The sequence below is a fragment of the Mustelus asterias genome, chromosome 1, assembly GCF_964213995.1.
Source record: "Mustelus asterias chromosome 1, sMusAst1.hap1.1, whole genome shotgun sequence".
NCBI classification, from domain to species: domain Eukaryota; kingdom Metazoa; phylum Chordata; class Chondrichthyes; order Carcharhiniformes; family Triakidae; genus Mustelus; species Mustelus asterias.
The window spans coordinates 156790150-156811835 of NC_135801.1; the positions used below are offsets into that span (position 1 = coordinate 156790150).

The window sequence follows — 21686 nt, forward strand, 5'->3', positions numbered from 1 at the left end:
TTTAGGAGGTCGTACAAAGAAAAGCTATAAATACTGGAAAGTGTAGAGCCCTGGAATGTCAGGGGGCCCAACAATGAGCACAATCTCTAACTCTTTCTTGAATATTTACTTCCCACCCCACTGCACCGCAGTAAGTTAATCAGCCATCCTAACTTCAAATGTGATTGGGTTATTTCCCACATATTTCAATTAGAGTAATATAGAGGACATATGGCACTTAACTCATCAAGAAACTACAGAAATTTATGATGGACTTCTGTATTGGAATACAAGTAGGATGTCATTGAAAATTAAATTTCAAGAGCAGCCAGGAGCCAAGGGCTTCTGTGAGTTAGCTTAATGTTTTTTGGCATGCTTTTTAGTTTTTAATTCATTTGCATGATATGGGCATTGCTGGCAATAATTGCCTTGAACTGAGTGACTTGCTTGACCATTGCAGAGGGCAGTTAAATGGCAACCGTATTAGTATGCCACTGGACTTGCATATAGACCAGACAGTTAAGGATGGCAATTTTCTTAAAGGGCACAAATAAACCAGATGGGGTTTTACAACAATCCAGTAGATATGGTTACCATTACCAAGGCTAGTTTTTTTTAAATTCCAGATTTATTTACAAAGTGAATTTAAAAGCTTCCATGGCAGGATTTGAGTTTTGGAGGAGGTTACCTTATCCAACCATTTTCTCTGGTAATGGAGATTAGGATTGCCCTGCTAACCTCCATGCACAGATGCCATTATTGGAGACCTTCATGGGGCAAATGACACACCGTTGTCACAGCACACTCTCAACCTTGACAGAGTTCTTAGCATCCAAGAAGATTATACCAGATCTATTGGACCTCTCTCCAATCTGGCTCTGAGGAAGTCTCTGCTCAAGTGGATTTGGGGTCAGACATGAGAGAGTTCACAAGATTTTGCCCCTCCAACAATTAGCTGACAAATTATGCCCTTCCCTGTAAAACCAATACCGCAATATCCTGGAGAGGCCCTACCTCCTTGTTATAGTTGTCTTGGGGGCAGACAATAACAGCCCAGCTTACCCCTGATCCTTGTCCCCACCGAGTGTTTTGGCTCCCAGTGTGCAATAATGCCTTTGGTTATCTTGCATGTAATTTGCATATACCAATCACAAGTATACATCTGCCTGAAGTCAGATATCCAATTACAACAATTGTTCTGATTACTTCATTTATGTCAGGTGAATATAGTTAACCAGTTTACAGCTTCTGTATGCTTCTTTAATAATTAATTACCGCTGAGGCGCACCTGCATGGCTACACCATCCAAACGTCTACACCTGCTGTTATGGCTACCACCTTGTGGTTGAGTTCTCACCCTCTTGGTCAGCTTGTTTGTGCCCATCCACAATTGTGGGAACTGCAGTAAGACAACTTGACAGCTTCCCAGGGAAGCAGGCTGTACTTAATTCACAGGGGAACCCCGACTGCATTCAGTGATTTTAATCCCTTTACTCCAGGACCTGAGCATGAGTTAAATCTTCAGAATTTTCTTTCACTTACTCCCAACAGCCTCACGGAGAGACTCACCGCAGCTGTACTCTGAACAGCCTCATGGAGCTCATCACAGCTGTATGTGCCATACTCCTTCCATGACCAAAGATAGGACAGAACACTTGTGGATTATGCGGGGATGAGATCAACTATTTTGTTAAGGGAGGGGGGTGGTGGGCACAACAAGAGGTACAGAAACAAATCTTCAATACTATCATCTTCCATAAAATGCGTAAAATCACAGTGTGTTTTGCCTCTCATACGTTGCACAACATTTCACCTCATACAAAATTGCTGGGGGGAATATAACTAGCATATTTTCATCATATCCCTGCATTTAGCCCTTCTGAGTCTCTTCTTTGGCAGCCCTTCAGAGTTGAGGATTACTTGCTTCCACTCCAGGGACAGGGTTCTGCAGTGGCTGAATAGACCAATCCTGAAGCTGCAGACTCTGCCACAGGTTAGGCAGGTGAATCTTAGCCCAAACAACCACAAGAACATGTGATTCTGAAGGAGCCAATTTTATGTTTACTGATTTCCTACATCTTGTATTGCAACAGTGACCACTCTTCAATAATTATATTTCATGCTAAATGCAATATTTCTTCCTTTCTGAGTCTACTGTTAATGATGAGCACAAACTCTCCTAGCTTGCAGAGGTACTTTCTGCCCCATTCCCCCCACAATAAATTAGTCAGTTATCCCAATTTCAAATGTTACTGGGTTATTTCCCTTGTGTCAGTGAGAATAACTGAATTATAAACTTCCCTGTAAAACTGGAGAAATGCCCAGCAGTGCACTCAACACAAGCAACTGTTTACCCAGCGTGAGGGAGTGCAGGCCACTAAGTTGGCAAGGAAGTAAGTGATGGTTGAACAGGGCTTAGTTTGGGATTGGATTCGGCAGCTGAGCTGAGTTTTACAAATTGTGGTGAATGGGAGGTTGACCAGGAGAGCATTACAACAGTTGAGTCCAAAATTGATAAGCGCATAGATGAGAATTTCAGCAGTGGATGGACAGAAGCAGAGGTGGCGGGTGTTATGGAGGTGACTTTGGGTGGCCTTTGTAAAGGGGAGGAAGTTCAGTTTGAAATTGAATAAAACACCATGTTTACGAAGAGTCTTGTTTGACCTGAGGCATGTTGACAAGGGGAGAATCAATCACAGAGTTAGTGTTCGTGATGGTATCAAAGATGAGTCTGCTTAATGTTTAGCCAGTGAAAAAATGCATCTAATCCACAACTGGATATCGAACAAGCAGTTCAATAGCATGAATTCAATGGAGGAATTGAGAAAGATGGAGCTGATTGGTCAGGGGATATCATTTATCTAAAGCTGAAGATAGATTCTTGGATCGAGAGAGATCTTCACTGAATCGAAAGAAAAATGAGCATTGTAAATCATTTACCTGTGAATATTTGTTCTTCAATAGAAATTGCTCAGACAATCAAATTAGATATCACCTCCAGTGTTCTAAGAGAAGTGAATTAATCCAGAGAGCTCTAAAATGACAAAGGTATTTGGTCATGTTGCCCTGGTCATTCAGTGTCATTCAATTTATTTCACTGTTTCCAAAAGAAAGATTAGTGCATCCCCTGTGACTTCAAAAGGAATTAAACAAAGATATTGTCTGCTCCCACACTGGTTCACTGGGTAGCTGTGAACTATGCAGAACACGAAGACTTTGTTTAATTTCCAATCTGTGTTAACTGATCACTGCTGGACCACAATTTGATCTGAATTTTGACTCTCGGTTAGGAAAGGGGGAACAGCATTAATATTCCCATCCCTCTTTGCTGTTTGGCTTAACACAGCTGAAGGTGAATGTGAGTAAGATTAAGTGAGCTGGTGATATCCCCTGGATCACTTTCACTGTTAACATGAACATCGTCTGATTGATACTGGACAGCTTTCAGCATCCTTCAACCAGATGGAAGCAAATAAATGACACATTTGAGGGGAAAAATATTGCAGTTGAATCTAGAAAGTAAATATGGAATAAATCCAGTCAAAACAGGAGCCAGTTTATGGAAACTTAAACCCAAAGTGTCACTTGTTCCCCCGGTTTGATCTGATGAGGCCTTAAGTCAACTTTGGAACTACGGTTGCTTTGCTTTTAGACTTGATGATCAGTTCTCCAGAGCGCAATGGAATTTAGAAAGTTAAAGTTTTGTTTCAATATGCAAATGTGAAGGTCAGACGATACCAGCTAACGCTAACTTGCTTGTGAATTCATTACCGGTCTGCCTCAGATTTGTCAACAAACCTTTGCCCAGCTGTCCATGTGAGCATTTTATCCAGGATCCAAGGTTGTGATATAGCAGTTTGTCTTAATGCTGGCCCTGATAATAGATAGCCTGGCAGCTTGCGTTGCTGCATGAGAATGCAGTTTCTGTTGCTAGGCAGCAGTATCTATTAGCTGTGTCAGGTCATATTTAGTACTGCCCTTGATTGCTGAAGCTGCCCTCAGGCAGAGACAACTGGCAATAAATGTGTTGTCTCCCCTGGTGGTTCAAGTGATGAATTGCTTTTCTTTTGTTTTACAGTACAAGATAGGATAAAATATGATTTTTTTTTAGCACAATTGGTATGTTTATGTCATTTCGACAGTAAGTTGGCTTGGAATAAAAATTGACCCCCTCATAGTATACTTGAGATTTAATTTTGTTTTCTCAAGCATCTTTCACACAATTTAATGTTTTTTTTTCAAGAAGTACTTTTTAAGTTTGTTTTCTCAAGCGTTAGTGGACTGAGTTAACTAAAAATAGCTATCACTGTTAACTATTCCAAAATGATGAAATTAAGATGTGTATGTTAAAATTCAGAATATATAAGATGTGCTACATGGCGTTACTAAGACACAAATTTAATCTGTGGTCTTTGTGGTTAATTGCCTCAGGAGATGTAATATCCTTGCATCTTTAGACCTGAGGGTAATGAAAAACAGCACCATCCCTTAATCCAAGTCGGGATCATGAGTGACTTGGAGGGGAACTGCTGGTCCTCGTGTCTGCTGCCCTTGTCTTTCTTGATGGCCGAGGTTGCGGATTTGGAAGGTGCTGTTGAAGGAACTGTTGAGGAAATGCTGCAGTGCATGTTGTATGCAGTGCATACTGTTGCCACTGTGAGCCAGTGGTGGATGAGGTGCCCAATCAAACAGCTGCTTTTTCCCAGATGGTGTTGAGCTTTGAGTGTTATTGGAGCTGTGCTTGCCCAGGCAGGTTATAGCCACTGTCGGACATGCTAAAGCAATACAGGCACTTGTGGAAACATAGCTGAGTATGAGTCATCACTTTGGAAGAGATAGACTAAGGGGAAACTCTGAAGGAGAAAGTTAACAGAATATGCCTATAAATACTTGTAATATAAGGTTGGTGTCTTTCTAAGGTCATAGTTAAATTGTACATTGAGGATTCTTGTAGTGACAGGCTAAGCAGAAGCTGTGAAGAGACCAGTTTGTTTGTGTACACATTTAGAATAAGTCAGCTGACGTTTCTAACAGCTGTACTGAGAACTCTGATTAGAATAGGCCATCTCTGTCGGCCAGTGGCACTTGAAACTAATCTATCAGCAGAATGCATTTTTCACTGCTGAAGAGCCAGATATCTCTCTCCCCTGCAACAAACTTCTGCTGTAAGATTGCCTCATGTTGTAAACAATCCTGTGAAGACGCAGTTTCTCCAAACTGCAATTTATCCTTTTAATGAGCATTCCATTTTAGGCACTTAAAGAAGAGCTGACTTGATGTAATATTTTGATTTAAAAACTTCTCCCAAACACTAAGCTTTGAAGACCCACAATTTCAAAAAGGATTGATTACCGAATTATAGAAACCCACAGTGCTGAAGGAGGCCATTTGACCTATCCAGTCTGCACTGACCACAATCCCACCCCAGGCCCTATCCCCATAACCCACACACTTACCCCGCTAATCCACACATCCTGGGACACTAAGGGGCAATTTAGCATGGCCAATCAACCTAACCCGCACATCTTTGGACTGTGGGAGGAAACCGGAGGAAACCCACAGGGAGAATGTGCAAACTCCACACACTCCTACTAAATCTACTCACTCACCCACTCACCTGATGAGGGAGCAGCGTTCTGAAAGCTCGTGATTCCAAATAAACTTGTTGGACTTCTTACTGTGTCCAACCCAGTCCAATGCCAGGTGGTGAGATGCATTGACCCAAACAGGTGCCGGAGTGTGGCAACTAGGGGAATTTCACAGTAACTTCATTGTAGAGTTAATGTAAGCCTGACTTGTGACGAATAAATAAACTTGAACAAAAACTTTTTCTCCACATCATGGTTACCAAATCTAATCAGTATTATAAAATTCTCAGAAGGAAAAGTCAATAAGTGGATGATTACACTTGCCTGGCTCCTTATCTATCCAATCGTAGCTAGGAAATCACTTGCAATGTCTTCTCTTCCCACCCCATTATTTCTTCTGGGCCCGAAGGATCTCACATTTCAATTCCTCATCCAAATTCTCATTTAAATTCAGCACTTTGCAACATAATCTCAAAACAATACTTTTCACTGTATCCCAATCCATGTGACAATAAATCAAATCAAATCAAAATCAGTGTCAGGTTCCACATGTGCAATGATGATGCCCAGCTGTACCTCACCATACCCCTCTCGATCCCGCCACTGTCTCTAATTTGTTTTTATATCTGACATAAAAGTACAGGATGAGAAGAAATTTTCTGCAGCTAAATATTGGAAAGACCAAAACCACTCTCTTCAGTCCTCCTTGCCAGCTCCATTCCCTAGTCACTGATGCTATCCATCTCTCTGCTGAACCAGACTGCTTACAACTTGTCATACTTGATATTGAGATGTACTTCTGACCATCACGGAGACCATCTATTTCTGCCAACATCACACCGCCTGACTCTCTGGCTCTGTCTCATCTGCTGAAACGCTTATGCCTTTGTTACCTCTCGACTTGATTGTTCCACCTCAATCCTGACTAATCTCTCATCTTTCGCCCTCCAAAAACTTGAGGTCACCCATACTCTGCTGCCCACAACCTAACTTTTCCCAAGACCTGTTCATCTATCACCCCTATGCTCGCTGATTTCATTGGCTCTTTGTTAAACAATGCTTGGATTTTAAAATCCTTACTCTTCAGATTGCTCCATTGTCTCCCCTTTCCCTATCTCTGTAATCTTCTCCAGCCCCAAAGCTTTGAGATCACTGTACTCTAATTCTGGCCTCTTGAGCATCTTTGATTTTAATTGGTTCACCATTGGCAGCTGTACCTTAGCTGCATAAACCCTAAGCTCTGGCATTCACCTCCCTTAACCACTACATTTCTCTACCTCTCTTTCCTTCTTTAAGACACTCTTTTAAAACTTGCCTCCTTGACCAAGCATTTGTTGATATGTCTTCATATCTTCTCCTGCAGTTTGGTGTCAGATTTTGTTTGATAATGCCCCTGTGAAGTGCCGTGCCTTGGTCTGTTTTACTATGTTAAAGGCGCTATATAAATGCAAGTTGTTGTCATCTGTGCACTGCAGCTTTGAAAGTACACTTTGCTCCCCTGTTGTTTAAGTGAATGTTATCCAGTAAGTTGCCAAGCCATGCAGAACTGAAATATCTCCGGTTTGACCTGTGATCTCTACTATGATAGTTGATCTCTACCAGCCAGAATGAGAATGCAGCATGAAGTCACGATACAGTGATCACGAGTAGGAGCTTTGGCTAGTTTTCTGCCTCCTAATTCAGACGTCCTGCAATTGTTGGAGCACAAGATGTTTTGCTACAATTAGTGGCTAAGACAATGGAGCTATTAGTTTCAGGGAAACTTTAATATTCACCTTACAACATTAGTTAAAAATCTGTAAGTTCCTGTTTTATTTCCCCCTTTTAATACCTGAATCTCATATTAGAGACCTATGTCATTCGTTCCTCTCTATTTACCCTTTGTGTTCCCCTTAGTATCTTAAAAATTTCGCTTAAATCACCCCTTGTCCTCTGGGGACACAATCCCAGTTTGTGTAATATCCCCTTGCAATTTAATCCTTGGAGTTTAGTTGTTGTTCTGGTAAATTTACATGGCACTACATCTGGGATCAATGCATCCTTCCTAAACTTTGGTGCTCAGATTAATAATAGTGATTCCTGGCCTAATCAAGGCCCTGTATAGCTGAAAGCTGACTGCTGCCTCTTTGTATTCTAGTCCTCTAGAAATAAAGGCTGGAATTCCATTAACCTGTTTGATTATGTTCTCTAAAAAATAAAAGCAAATCTCTGCAGATGCTGAAATCTGAAACCAAAAGAGAAAATGCTGGAAAATCTCAGCAGGTCTGGCAGCATCTGTAAGGAGAGAAAAGAGTTTTGAGTCCAGATGACCCTTTGTCAAAGCTTTTTCTACATTGAAATCCATTTGCCACAGTTTTACTCATTTCATTTGATCAATTTTTTTTAATTGCTTGCTTACAATGTTGCCTATCTTTGTGTCATTGGCAAATGTGGATATATGGCTTTCTGTCCCATCATTTAAGTTAATAAATGCAATAAATATTGACACACATCCTTGTAGGACACCACGAGTCAGATTCTACCAATTCAAGTACCTGCTCATTATCCCTAAACTTTGTCTCCTGCCACTCACCAAACTTCCTAAACAAGTCATTAATTTGCCTTCAATTCCATGAGTTCAGTTCTAGCTATAAGTCTCTTACAAGGGACACATGAACATAGGAGCAGGAGTAGGGACTTTATTCAATGTGTCCTGTGAAGTATAAATAACATCCTTAGACATGCCCCTACCCAACTTTTCAGAACTAATGTCATCAGATTTGTCAGTCATGACATTTACAAACCCAATCTATGATGCTGAATATTTCCAAGGCCACCTTATCCTCAATTCAAGATTCCAGTAATTTCCTGATGATCAATGTTAAGGCTAACATCTATAATTCCCTGGTTTTCCTCTTTTTCGAAAAAAAAGTAACGAGCAATTTTCCAATCTAAAAGAACAATTCCTGAATCGGGAGAACTTTCAGTAATCTATAGCTGTGCATCTGCAATGTTCTCAGCACCTTCCTTTAAATCCCAGGAAAGGAAACCATCTGGTAAGGGAAATTGTCACTCCTCTGTGCCATTATTTTCTTCTTTACTGTTATTTTATTAATGATTTTTTGGTGTAATTGTATATCAAACCTCATTTCTATGCTGAGTTAATAAACTCTACAGCCATTCTAAAAGGAGCATATTTTGACCATGCCTTCTATTTTCTCCTAGGCTCATCTGAAATTCCCAATAGATTATCCATATTCTCCACCAACCTTCAGATTTCTGACAAAAATGTGGCACCCAAATATTTATGAGGTAAGTTTCACTAAAATTATAATTTGGCGTTTCTTGAAACTTTAAGATGAGTACTCGAAAGCATCACTGTAAGCTACTGACTTCACTTAATCTTTGTCATTTTTAAAAAGTACCACAGCAGCTGTTAAGTAGAACAAAAGCAACATACCAAGAATGCTCAAAAATCCAAATAGAAACCTAAAATGCTGGAAATGCTCAGCAAGTCAGGCAGCATCTGTGGAGAGAGAAACTTGGTTAACATTTCAGGTCAATGACCACTGATCATGAGCAGAAATTTAGTGGTCCAAATATGGACATTACTAAAGGTTATCGGATATATATACACATAATTTTAAAAAGCTTCTTGGCTTTTATCACAAGGATTGGAATCAAAAGGGATAGAAATTATCTTAGAGCTGTGTAGACCTCTGCTTTTAAATCCCATCTGGAGAACTGCATTCAGTTTTGGGCACTGCATCACGGGTAGGATATGTTGGCCGAGGAGAGGGTGCAACAAAGATTCACCAGAGTGATACTGGGACTGAAAGAGTTTAAGTCTGAGGACTGATAGAGTAGACATGAAGATTAAGGGGCATCCTAACTGAGATGTTTAAATAATTATAGCAATTTAATCGGATAGGTAGCAGGAAACTTTCATTTGTTGAGACAGTCCAAAATAAGCGGATATAATCTGGGCTATTTATTTGTGATCTTTGAAAACACTTATTCACAAACACAGCCATGAAAATGTGGAAGATTACTTCCCACATCTCCCGCCTCCCCCTCCCAGATGCTTGTTACACAAGGGTATTACGAGCTACAGACTAAGGTGGGCCATTGGAGTCAAGTTATAAATGGGCCATTAATTAATTGACACAGGTGAGGTGAGCGTGTTGAATGACATTTGTGAACATGCAACCTGGAATAGACCATTAACAACTTCTGTATTTTCCTCAAGTACTTGGGTGTTTTGAGAGTACTGCAATTCTGATTTGGAATAATCATTTGCATATGGGAATTTAAAAAGGAATATGGGATCATCTGATTTTTAAATTATGTTACACAGTTCATGAAACAATCCCTTCCCACCAGCTGCAATGCTTTTTTTCCTGTCGCGGCTGAGGTCAGTCACTTCTGAGATTATCCTTGGAAATGCTCTGGATTTCTAAAATCTAATTTCCCCTTGACCTTTTCTTCAAGACTTTACGGTTTAACCCTGCTAGTTTATCCTATAGGTTAGAGGCTCAGGCACCAAAATCATCCCTGTAATTAATTATTCTCTCAACCCTAGTTCAAGAATATGCTTTCGAAGGCAGCTAAAATTAATCGATCAAGTTTTGAGCAGCTTGTTTCAATTTGAATATCTAGAGTATTTTGACATTCCTAATATTTAATTGGCTACTACACAAAACAATTGACATTTCAACATCCATCTTCTCAAAAAGAAAACCGATTATAAAATGTCCAGTATCTGCCTGTTTTTATATACACAGTTGTTATAGAGGCAATGGTGCAATGGTACTGTCATTGGATGAGTAATCCAGAGAGCCAGAGTAATGTTCTGGGAACCTGGATTCGAATCCCACTATAGCAGGTAGTGAAATTTGAATTCAGTAAAAATCTGGAATTAAAAAAAAGTCTAATGATGGCCATGAAACCATTGTTGATTAGTCAGAGGTTTGCAGCATGGAAACAGGCCCTTCGCCCCAACGTGTCTGTGCCGCTCCTTTGTTTTTAACCACTAAGCTAGTCCCAATTGCCCGTGTTTGGCCCATATCCCTCTATACCCAAACGCTTTTTAAAAGACAAAATTGTACCCACCTCTACTAGTACTTGTGGCAGCTTGTTCCACTCACCACCCTCTGTGTGAAAAAATCTGTCCCTCAGGACTCTCTTGTATCGCTCCCCTCTCACCTTAAGTCTATGCCCTCTAGTTTTAGATTCCCGTACCTTTGGGAAAAGATATTGACTATATCTAGCTGATCTATTCCCCTCATTATTTTATAGACCTCTATAAGATCACCACGAAGCCTCCTATGCTCCAGAGAAAAAAAGTCCCAGTCTATCCAGCCTCTCCTTTATAACTCAAATCATCAAGTCCTGGTAGCATCCCAATAAATCTTTTCTGCACTATTTCTAGTTTAATAATATCCTTTCTATAATAGGGTGACCAGAACTGTACACAGTGTTCCAAGTGTGGCCGTATCAATGTCTTATACAACTTCAACAAGACTTCCCAACTCCTGTATTCAAGGTTCTGACCAATGAAACCAAGCATTGTGAATGCCTTCTTCACCACTCTGCACACCTGTGACTCCACTTTCAAGGACCTATGAACCTGTACCCCTAGATCTCTTTGTTCTAAAGCACTCCCCAACGCCCTACCATTAACTGAGTAAGTTCTGCCTTGGTTCGATTACCAAAATGCACCACCTTGCACTTATCTAAATTAAACTCCATCAGCCCACTGGTCCAATTGATCAAGATCCCGCTGCAATCCTCGATAACCCTCCTCACTGCCCAGTATGCCACCAATCTTGGTGTCATCCGCAAACTTACTAACCATGCCTCCTATATTCTCATCCAAATCATTAATATAAATGACAAATAACAGTGGACCCAGCACTGATCCGAAGCACACTGCTGGTCACAGGCCTCCAGTTTGAAAAACAACTCTCTACATACACCCAGTCTTCTGTCATCCAGCCAATTTTGTCTCCATTTGGCTACCTCACCCTGGATTCCATGAGATTTAACCTTATGGAACAACCTACCGTGCGGTACCTTGTCAAAGGCCTTGTTAAAGTCCATGTAGACAACATCAACTGCACTGCCCTCATCTACCTTCTTGGTTACCCCTTCAAAACACTCAATCAAATTTGTGAGACATGATTTTCCATTCTCAAAGCCAAGCTGACTGTCCCTAATTAGTCCTTGCCTCTCTAAATGCCTGTAGATCCTGTCTCTCAGAATACCTTCCAACAACTTACCCACAACAGATGTGAGGCTCACCAGCCTGTGGTTCCCAGGCTTTTCCCTGCAGCCCTTTTTAAACAAAGGCACGACATTTGCCACCCTCCAATCTTTAGGCACCTCACCTGTGGCTGTCGATGATTCAAATATCTCTGCTCGGGGACCCGCAGCTTCCTCCCTAGCCTCCCACAACATCCTGGGATACACTTCTTCAGGTCCCAGGGATTTATCTACCTTGATGCAGTTTGACTTCCAGCACTTCCTTCTCTGTTATATGTATACTCCTCAAGACATCACTATTTATTTCCCCAAGTTCCCTAACATCCATGTCTTTTTCAACAGTAAATACTGATGAGAAATATTCATTTAGGATCTCACCCACCTCTTGTGAATCTGCACATAGATGACTTTGTTGATCCTCTCCCGAGTTACTCTTTTGCTCTTTATGTATTTGTAGAATCTCTTTGGATTTTCCTTTGTCTTATTTGCCAAAGCAATCTCATGTCCCCTTTTTGCCCTCCTGATTTCTGTCTTAACTCTACTCCTACACCCTCTTATATTCTTCAAGGGATCCACTTGATCCCAGCTTTGGCTACCTCACCCTGGATTCCATGAGATTTAACCTTATGGAACAACCTACCGTGCGGTACCTTGTCAAAGGCCTTTCTAGTTTTCTATGTCATGTGCCGCCTCCTTGACCAGGGCCTCAATATCCCGAGTCATCCAGGGTTCCCTACTTCTACCAGCCTTGCCCTTCACTCTAAGAGCAATGTGTTTACCTTGAACCCTGGTTAATACATTTTTGAAAGCCTCCCAATTACCAGCCGTCCCTTATCCTGCCAATAGACTCCCCCAATTAACTTTTGCAAGTTCCTGTCTAATACCATCAAAATTGGCCTTGCCCCATGTAGACAGGGGTTTCCTCTCCAGGCTATGGATTTGCTCAAACTTAAGCTCAATACAAAGACTCAAAATACAGTGTACTGATGTTGAAGATGTGCCAAACGATCGAATGGGAGAATGATGTGAGGAAGCCCTGCACTCAAGGCATAGAATGCGGGCAGCCAGATATCCGTCTGAAGAACAATGCCCGTGTGAAGGAAATTATACATTCTCAAAATCATATTGCCTACCTTTCCGGTGGGCATTATCCAGTAAACATTAATACAAATCAGTCAATAATCATCCTGCCATTAACTCCAGCTAATGACAATACACATCATGACCTAATGGGATTTCATTTGTTATTATATTACGGACGTTACTTCCCTTTTGTTGCCCAGCAATATGGGACACTGGACAGTGAAATGATTCCCACCGAATTAAACCCTGCTGACTCTTGTCCGACCCTGAGAAATTCTTCTTGTCTGTTCGCCACCTGCATTATCTCTTGGAGTTGTATGACCCTATTCATAAGGCTAGCATTGGTAGCCATCTTGTTCCCGACTGCTGCTGATAGCATTACTGCTTTCAGTGGAACTAATGTTTCTTCCCTCTCCCTGTATTTTGTCACTGACAAGTTTCACAAAACACATCCATCTTGTAAATTCAAAATATATGTTTTAAATGAGAAATATTTGTTAACCATACAGAGATGTCTTCTATGGCAACAACCCTGGCTGGTTTACGTCCCCATAGTCCAAGATCATTCATTCTGAAGTTAGTATCATGTTAGTGTTCCTAAATCTATGGTTATGTGTTTATTAGCTTAATTGGCCCCCCACATCACCCCAATTTAGAATTTTAACTTCTGGGCCAGACCTATCTTTCTCCATAGCTTTAAAACTAATGGAATTATGGTCACTGGCCCCAAAGTGATCCCTCACTAACACTTCTGTCACCTGCCTGCCCTTACTTCCCAAGAGGAGGTCAAATTTTGCCCCCTCTCTAGTTGGGCCATTCACAAACTGAATGAGAAATTCCTCCTGAACACACTCAACAAATTTCTCTCCATCCAACCCTCTAATACTATGGCTGTCCCAGTCAATGTTGGGAAAGTTAAAATCCCCTACTATCACCACCCTATTTTTCTTGGAGCTATCTGTAATCTCTTTACATATTTGCTCCTCAATTTGGGGGCCTAAAGTACAACCTATTTGGACAATGACTATTTGGGGGCCTATAGTACAACCCTATCAAAGTGATTTCCCCCTTCTTATTCCTCAGTTCTACTCGTATGGACTCAGTGACCAAACCCTTGGATATATCCCCCCTCACTACTTTCCCTAATCAAAAGTGCTACTCCCCCTCCTCTCTCATCTCCTGTTCTATCTTTCCTATAACATTTGTACCCTGGAACATTGAGCTGCCAGACCTGTCCTTCCCTTAGCCATGTTTCAGTAATAGCTATAATATCCCAGTCCCATGTATCCATCCATGCCGAGTTCATCTGCCTTGCCCATCAGGCCCCTTGCATTGAAATAAATGCAGTTTAATCTGGACTTCCCTTGCTCTCTAGTCGTTAAAAAACCCCAATCTGGTTCACTAACATCCTTTAGGGAAATAAATCTGTCATCCTTACCTGGTCTGACCTACATGTGACTCCCGATCCACAGCTCTTAAATGCCCTCAGGAATGGGCTGGTCCAACCAATAACGCTCACATCCCATGAACAAAATTTTAAAAAACTGATGTGGGAATTGGCTCAAACTTTTCTATTATGATTTGAGTTTCAACTCTACTAACATGACTGTTCAAAACTTAATCCTCCTTAACAAGCCAAGGGTTTTCCAACTCTGAAATCCTCATTTAAAAAAGCACACTGGCATATTTAGACCTGAGTCAATCATGATGACATGAAAATCACCTGCACATGCCTGTGAAAAATGACATTACAAATTTCACATGTTTTACTCCTGAACTTGAGGTTTCTGTGCCTAGTCTAAAGGGACAGCTAATAAAATGAAACAACTGCAGAATTCATGTTGTTACAACTGATTCCCAAAATATCGAAGCTTTTTTTCTCCTCCTTCTTGCATAGCATCATAGAATGGTTATAGCACAGAAAGATATAGTTCAACCTATGATGCGCTCTATGCAACTTGGCTAATCCGATTTGTCCACTCTTTTTGCCTTGCAATTTTTTTTCTCTTCAGGCATTTACCCAATTTGTTTTTGATTGATCTGCCTCTACCACACGTTCGAGGTAGTGCATCCCAGGTTTTGATCATTCACTGCATTTAAAAAAAATTTTCCTCATGTCATGTCATTGATTCTTTTGTCATTCACCTTAGACCGGTATCCTTCGGTTCTCAAACCTTCCACCAGTAGGAACAGTTTCTCTCTATCCACTCTGTCTCAACCCCTCATAATTCCCCTCCACCTTCTCTAAGGAGAACAACCCCAGCTTCTTCAGTCAATCTATAGGAGCAGGAGTATGCTGTTTAGCCCATTCTCCACCATTTAGTATGACTGATCATGCGTTTGTGTCTTTTCCCATATCCCTTTACACCATTGGCAATCTTATCAATCGCTACTTTAAACGTACTCAATGACTGAACTTTCTCAACCTTCAGGGGAAGAGAATTCCAAAAATTCACAACCTTCTGAGTAAAAAGATTTCTCCTCCTGTCAGTCTTAATTTTGAAATTACATCCACAGCTTCTGGACTCTCCAACAAGGGGAAACCTCTTAGTAGCATCTACTTTGTCTATCCCATTCACTTTTCTGTACGTGTCATTAGATCACCCGTCATTAATCAAAACTCTGGAGAATACAGGCCTTTATATCATACATTGTAGTGAAATCTTTATCATATACCGTAATGTTTGGCAAGTAAATTCTGAGGGGGTCCTCCACCTATGGCTTGTAGCTCCGAAAGCTAGTGGCTTGTGCTACCAAATAAACCTGTTGGACTTTAACCTGGTGTTGTGAGACTTCTTCTTACTGTGTTTACCCCAGTCCAATGCCGGCATCTCCAATTCATGTAGAAATCTCAACACATTTAGTTTAAACATTAAGATGTGGCAACAATTCAAAGACCAAATCTGTGTGCAGAGAAAATGCTTTAGGTGGTGCAAGGGGAAAATTAATAAATTTAGATCTTAAGCATTTAACGTGGACCATTTCCTTCAATGCCCTTAGAGAATTCTAGCATGCCCAAGAGAGAAAATACAGGGAAAACATTGAGAAAAAGGGAACATTGGGTATCTTGGAATTCTGGAAAATCAAACCTGGTGCAGGTTGCTCGAGAGGATTTATCGCTATTTCGTCTCTCTCACTTCAGCACAATTTATTTAATTATACTGATTTCTTTAACTTCATAGTTCTTGCTAGACCCTTGATTCTCCATTATTTCCAGAATGTTTCTTGCTTTTGACCTTGCCCTTTCTTGAAACCACCCACCCCCATTCTCACTCTCCTTCATTACTTTTAAAGTTCTATCCACTGTCCTAATTATTTGACACTGGTTCCAGCCTAGGTTATGTGGAGCCCATCCCAACAGAACTGCACCCTGTTTCGCCAGTACTGGTATCGATGCTCCATGAATCAAAACCCCTTCCTCCCACACATTCTAATCGGCTTATCCCTATGCCAGTTGACGTGCGTAGAAATCACTATTGAGGATCTGCTTTTTAATTTGGACCCAAAATCCTCAGACTCTCAGCAGCACATCACTCCTGATTCTATTTATGTCATGGTTACGATCTGGACAATGACAACTGGATCCTCCCCCTTCCACTTCCAGGTTCTTCACCAGCCATGTGAAGTTGTCTCTAATCCTGGCACAGGGCAGGCAATACAATCTTCAGAAATTGGCATGGTGACACAGTGGTTAGCACTGCTGTCTCACACTGCCAGGGACCTGGGTTCAATTCCTGCCTTGTGTCAGTTTGCACGTGGAGTGTGGAGTTTGCACGTTCTCTCCTGTGTCTGCATGAGTTTCCTCCAGGTGTCCCAGTTTCTTCCCACACTCAAGATGTGCAAGTTAGGTGGATTGGCCATGCTGAATTGCTCCTTAATGTCAGGGGGACTAGCAGAGTAAATATGTGAGGTTACGGGGAAAGGGCCTGGGTGGGATTGTTGTCAGTGCTGGCTCGATGGGCCGAATGGCTTCCTTCTGTACTGTAGCGATTCTATGAAATCTGGTCATGGTTGCAGAGAACAGTGTCTATTCCCCTGACTATATTGTCCCCCATCAATGCCACATTCCTTTCCAACTTCCTGCACTATGATGCTAAGGTTAGTTTTCCCATACACTCTAGAGTTGTTTTCATCCATTATAGGCAGCAAGTACCATGCACATGTTGGATCAATTGCAAAGGCCATGAATCCTTCATCACTGCGTGCTGGACCCCATACCTTTCTGCCTTGCAGTCATACCCTCTTGTTCTTGACCATTGACCAATTCCAAAGTGCTACCTAACTTAAGGAGTATGATGTGTCCTGGAAAAAAAGTGTCCAGGTAACTCCTCCCTTTTCTGATGTCCTGGAATGTCTGCATGACAGATTCCAGCTTAATAACTTTAAGCTAAAGTTTCTCAAACTGTGGATATGATTGCCCTGAATCGCAGTACTTTCCACAAATTCCTACAAACTGTAGTTATGGCATGTAACCTATCCTGCCAAGTCTATCTAACCGTTATTTACTTAATTTATACTTTCATTGCATGTATACATTACTGGCAAGGCCAGCATATGTTGCCCATCCCTAATTGCCCAAGAATTGCTTCAGTCCATCTGGAAGTAATGGCAATATAATTGCAAGTCAAGGTGGTGTGTGACTTGAAGGGGAACTTGCAAGTGGTGATCTTCTCGTGCTTCTGCTGCTCTTGTCCGTCTGGTGATAGTGGTCATGGGTTTGGAAGATGCTGTTGAAGGAGGGTTAGCAAGTTGCTGCCGTGCATCTTATAATTGTACACACTGCTATCATTATGCACTGGTAGTGGAAAGAGTGAATATTTAAGATGGTTGAGGAGCTACACACTCTTCCATCACAATCCTGACCTGTGCTTTGAAGTATGGAGGTAAGTTACTTACCACAGAATTCCCAGTCTGTAATCTGTTCTTGTAGCTGCAGTATTTATATGGCTAATTCAGTTCAGGCTGGTGGTAACTCCCAGGATGCTAGCGGTGAGGGATTCAGTGATGGTAATGCTGTTGAATGTCCAGGGGGAAATGGTTAGATTCTCTCTTGTTGGAAATAGTCCATTGCCTGACACTTGAGTGGCATGCATGTTACTTGCCACTTACCAGTCCAGGTCTGTCTGTCTGTCCAGATCTCATTACGCAAGGATGCAAACTGCTGAGGAGTTGCAAATAGTGCTGAACATTGTGCAATCGTAAGCTAATATCCCCACTTCTGAGTGCCCCGAGGAACTTGTACAATTATTAACACTCAACTCTATGAAATTCTTTTGTCGTATAGTAAGGTGGGAAAATATTTGATTTATTATTGTCGCGTGTATTGGGATACAATGAAAAGTATTGTTTCTTGCACGCTGTACAGACAAGACACTGTTCATAGAATACATAGGGGAGAAGGCAAGGATAGGATGCAAAATATAGTGTTGCAGTTGCAGATAGGGTGAAGAGAAACATCAACTTAATATATGATAGGACCATTCAAAAGTCTGGCCACAGGGAAGGAGCTGTTCTTCAGTTGGTATGTGTTTTCAGACTTTATATCTTTCTCCCAATGGAAGAAAGTAGAAGAGAGCATGTCTGGGGTGCTTGATAATGCTGGCTGCTTTTCTGAGGCAGCAGAAAGTGTCGACAGCGTCAGTGGATGGGAGGCTGGTTTGTGTGATGGACTGGGTTACATTCACAACCGTTTGTAGTTTCTTGCGGTCTTGGACAGAGCAGGAGCCATACCAAGCTGTGATACAACCAGAAAGAATGCTTTCTGTGGTGCATCTATAAAAATTGGTGCGAGCCATAGCAGGCATGTCGAATTTGCTTAGCCTTCTGAGAAAGTAGAGGTGTTGGTGGGCTTTCTTAACTACAGCGTCGGTGTGGAGGGACCAGGACAGGTGGTTGGTGATGTGAACACCTAGCAACCTGAAGCTCTCGACCATTTTCACTTCATCGCCGTTGAATGTCGAAATAGTACACAATATAAATTGAAGTAAAGTTAAAAGGATTATGGGAAATAATGTCAAGCATTGAAATACTCAGTTCAGCTAAAAGCTAAAGTATTTGAAGACAGCTTTTGTGACCTAAAAGGCAGGAATACAGGGCGCTCTCAGATAAATGACCCCACGATTTAGCCTTGCAGTAAGAAGTAATAGAGTAATGGTGAATGTGCAGAACATTTTGTGATTACTTAAGGCTATTATTGCTCAGATGAGATGTGCCTGATTGGTCAAGAAAATCTCACTCAGGCCATGGTTATCACTGGGATGAACATAATTGGGCATGACAAAGAAGTGTGGCATTTGGATATAGTTGTAAGTTGCTGGGAGAGAAATCACCGGCACCTTGAAATAAAAATAAAACTGAGGTGATGTTCGTTGAAGGGACTGTTTGACTGACAGTAAAGAATCATTTAATCAGGCGAGAAAGAGTCTATTTGCTTTATAATTGGTACAAGGCGACACTGTGCCATGAGGATGGACATATTGGGTAACCAAAATAGGAGCCTGAGGGTGGGGTATTTGGAGACCCGAACCACATGGTGGCACAGAGGCTAGCACTGCTGCCTCACAGCACCGGGTACCTGGGTTCGATTCCCGGCTTGGGTCACTGTCTGTACGGAGTTTGCACGTTCTCCTCATGTCTGCATGGGCTTCCTGTGGGTACTTCGGTTTCTTCCCACAGTCCAAAGATGTACAGGTTAGGTTAGCTGGATTGGTCGTGCTAAATTCTCCCTCAGTGTACCCAAACAGGCGCCAGAATATGGGGACTAGGGGATTTTCACAGTAACTTCATTGCAGTGTGAATGTAAGCCTACTTGTGACAAATAAATTAACTTTAACTTTAACTATGTGGTACTCCTGGAATATGTCTACCCAGAGTTGCCAACCCTACTTGTGAATGGGGGGTTGGTAGAAGGGAAAAACGTATACAAATAATATTGTGAAAATCCAACTGATTTCACTAACAGCCTTAGGAAACACAGTGTTAGCACTGCTGCCTCACAGTGCCAGGGACCCAGGTTCAATTTCCAGCTTGGGTTACTGTCCGTGTTGCGTTTGCACATTTTCCCCTTGTCTGCGTGGGTTTCCTCCCACTGTTTGAAAGATGTGCTGGTTAGTGCATTGACCCAAACAGGCGACTAGGGGAATTTCACAGTAAGTTCATTGCAGTGTTAATGTAAGCCTTACTTGTGACTAATAAATAAACTTTACTTTAACTTTACTTAAAATTTACCATCTTGGCCTATTTGTGACTCCAAGAAAGTAGGAAAACAAAGGTAGTTTTAAGAGATTTATATTCGTATTGGGAGACATTTTTTAAGGTTTAGTTTTAGATGGGTTTTGTTTAATATTTCACTGCCTGATAGCAACCTATAGTTAGATTCATGCTGGACAAAGGTGTTGTGTGTGTGGTGATTGGTTAAGTTCGAACTGTATTCCCATTGTGCTTAGAGAGGGTGTGAAGAATAAATATAGTTGCAGGGGCATTGCTGAGCAAAAGGAGGCCATCTTCTCAGAGAGAGAGGGCTTTCCTTTGTTTTTAATTTTAACTGGAAGCCAGAGCAAGTGGAGACAGATCAGTGAGGAGTGAGAAGCTCTAAACTCTGCCTCGGAGAAGCTGGACAGGACAAGGGAGTTGCAAAGATGCAAGCTTCTTAAGGAACCAGATACAGTTCAGATAACCAGAGGATTGTGACAGAAATTCTGTCTGAGACGACTGAAGTTAAGTGAACAGAGACCAAGGTATTGTTCAGAAGACTTCGACGAAGGTGAACAGAGTGCTCTGAGTTAAAGGCAATTACATTAGCTAGATTTAAAGCGGGAAGCAGACATCTGAAGTAGCTAAAATGTTTGATGCAATCTTGATAAGAATTTGGGAATTCTGAATTAAAGCAATTGTGACCATTTGGACAACAATTAAGGCAAAGAAATCATAGAGGTTAGAATAAAATCCTGGACTGGATTCACTGGTAGAAATGGCGTGGAAGCCCTGTTCAAGAGAGTAAATCAGAAAAACTGGACAGGATTTTGGAATACAACTTGCTAATCGAAAGTATTATTATAAAAGGAGGTTTTGAAGCATGTTTTTGGGAGTGGATTTTAGAAACTCATGACAATCACCTGGAAGGATTCTGAGGAGCAAACCACAGAGACTAATTTTGGTGTTACTTGACCACAGTTATCTCGTGTGCGTCAAAGGGACTTGTGTGCTAATGAGACCATTGTAACTTCAGATGTACTGTGTTGTTGTATTAATCTTAATGTATAAACCTGTGTGTATTTAAGCAAATGAGTATTGTAGTATTCTCCAACTTTTTCATGTTTAATAAATGTTTTCTCTTGTTGAAGCTAGTTAGCGGTCCTGTGGTTCTATTCCTCCACATTTTAAAGTTTTGGTCTTTTGAGCCAGGGTTCCATTCTAGGATTTTCCCGTCCAGTTATAACACCAACTGAGGATGTGATACCTGTCAAGCCCACATCTCAAAAATTCATTTTAAAAAGTACAGTTTCAGTCTGTGTAGAAACTGCGAATCAAATGTTTCCCTATCAGTTTTTAACTTTTGTGCAAATTGTTTTGAAATTATAATTTGGAGATGTAGGCATCAAAATTGGGACAAGAAACTGAGTCATCATATATTTGTAATGATAGAAGCTAAGAGACAAAATATATTTTTACCAGTACTGAGTCACTGCGTATTGTGCAATATTAACTGACATTCTGGAATGATCAGATGTATGTTCAAGGTGGTGTTATGGTATTGTTTAAAGGATCTGTTTGACAACTTGGAGTCTTTTGCTT

General features: G+C 41.2%; 1 protein-coding gene across 1 annotated transcript in view; it reads left to right on the top strand.

Annotated features, from left to right (window-relative positions):
• ube2r2 (ubiquitin-conjugating enzyme E2R 2) overlaps positions 1-21686 on the top strand; it is a 156808-nt gene that overhangs the window by 108969 nt on the left and 26153 nt on the right. The window contains exon 2 of the mRNA XM_078221185.1: positions 8772-8858. Coding sequence (XP_078077311.1) covers positions 8772-8858 — 87 coding nt within the window. The remainder of the gene's footprint in view (positions 1-8771; positions 8859-21686) is intronic.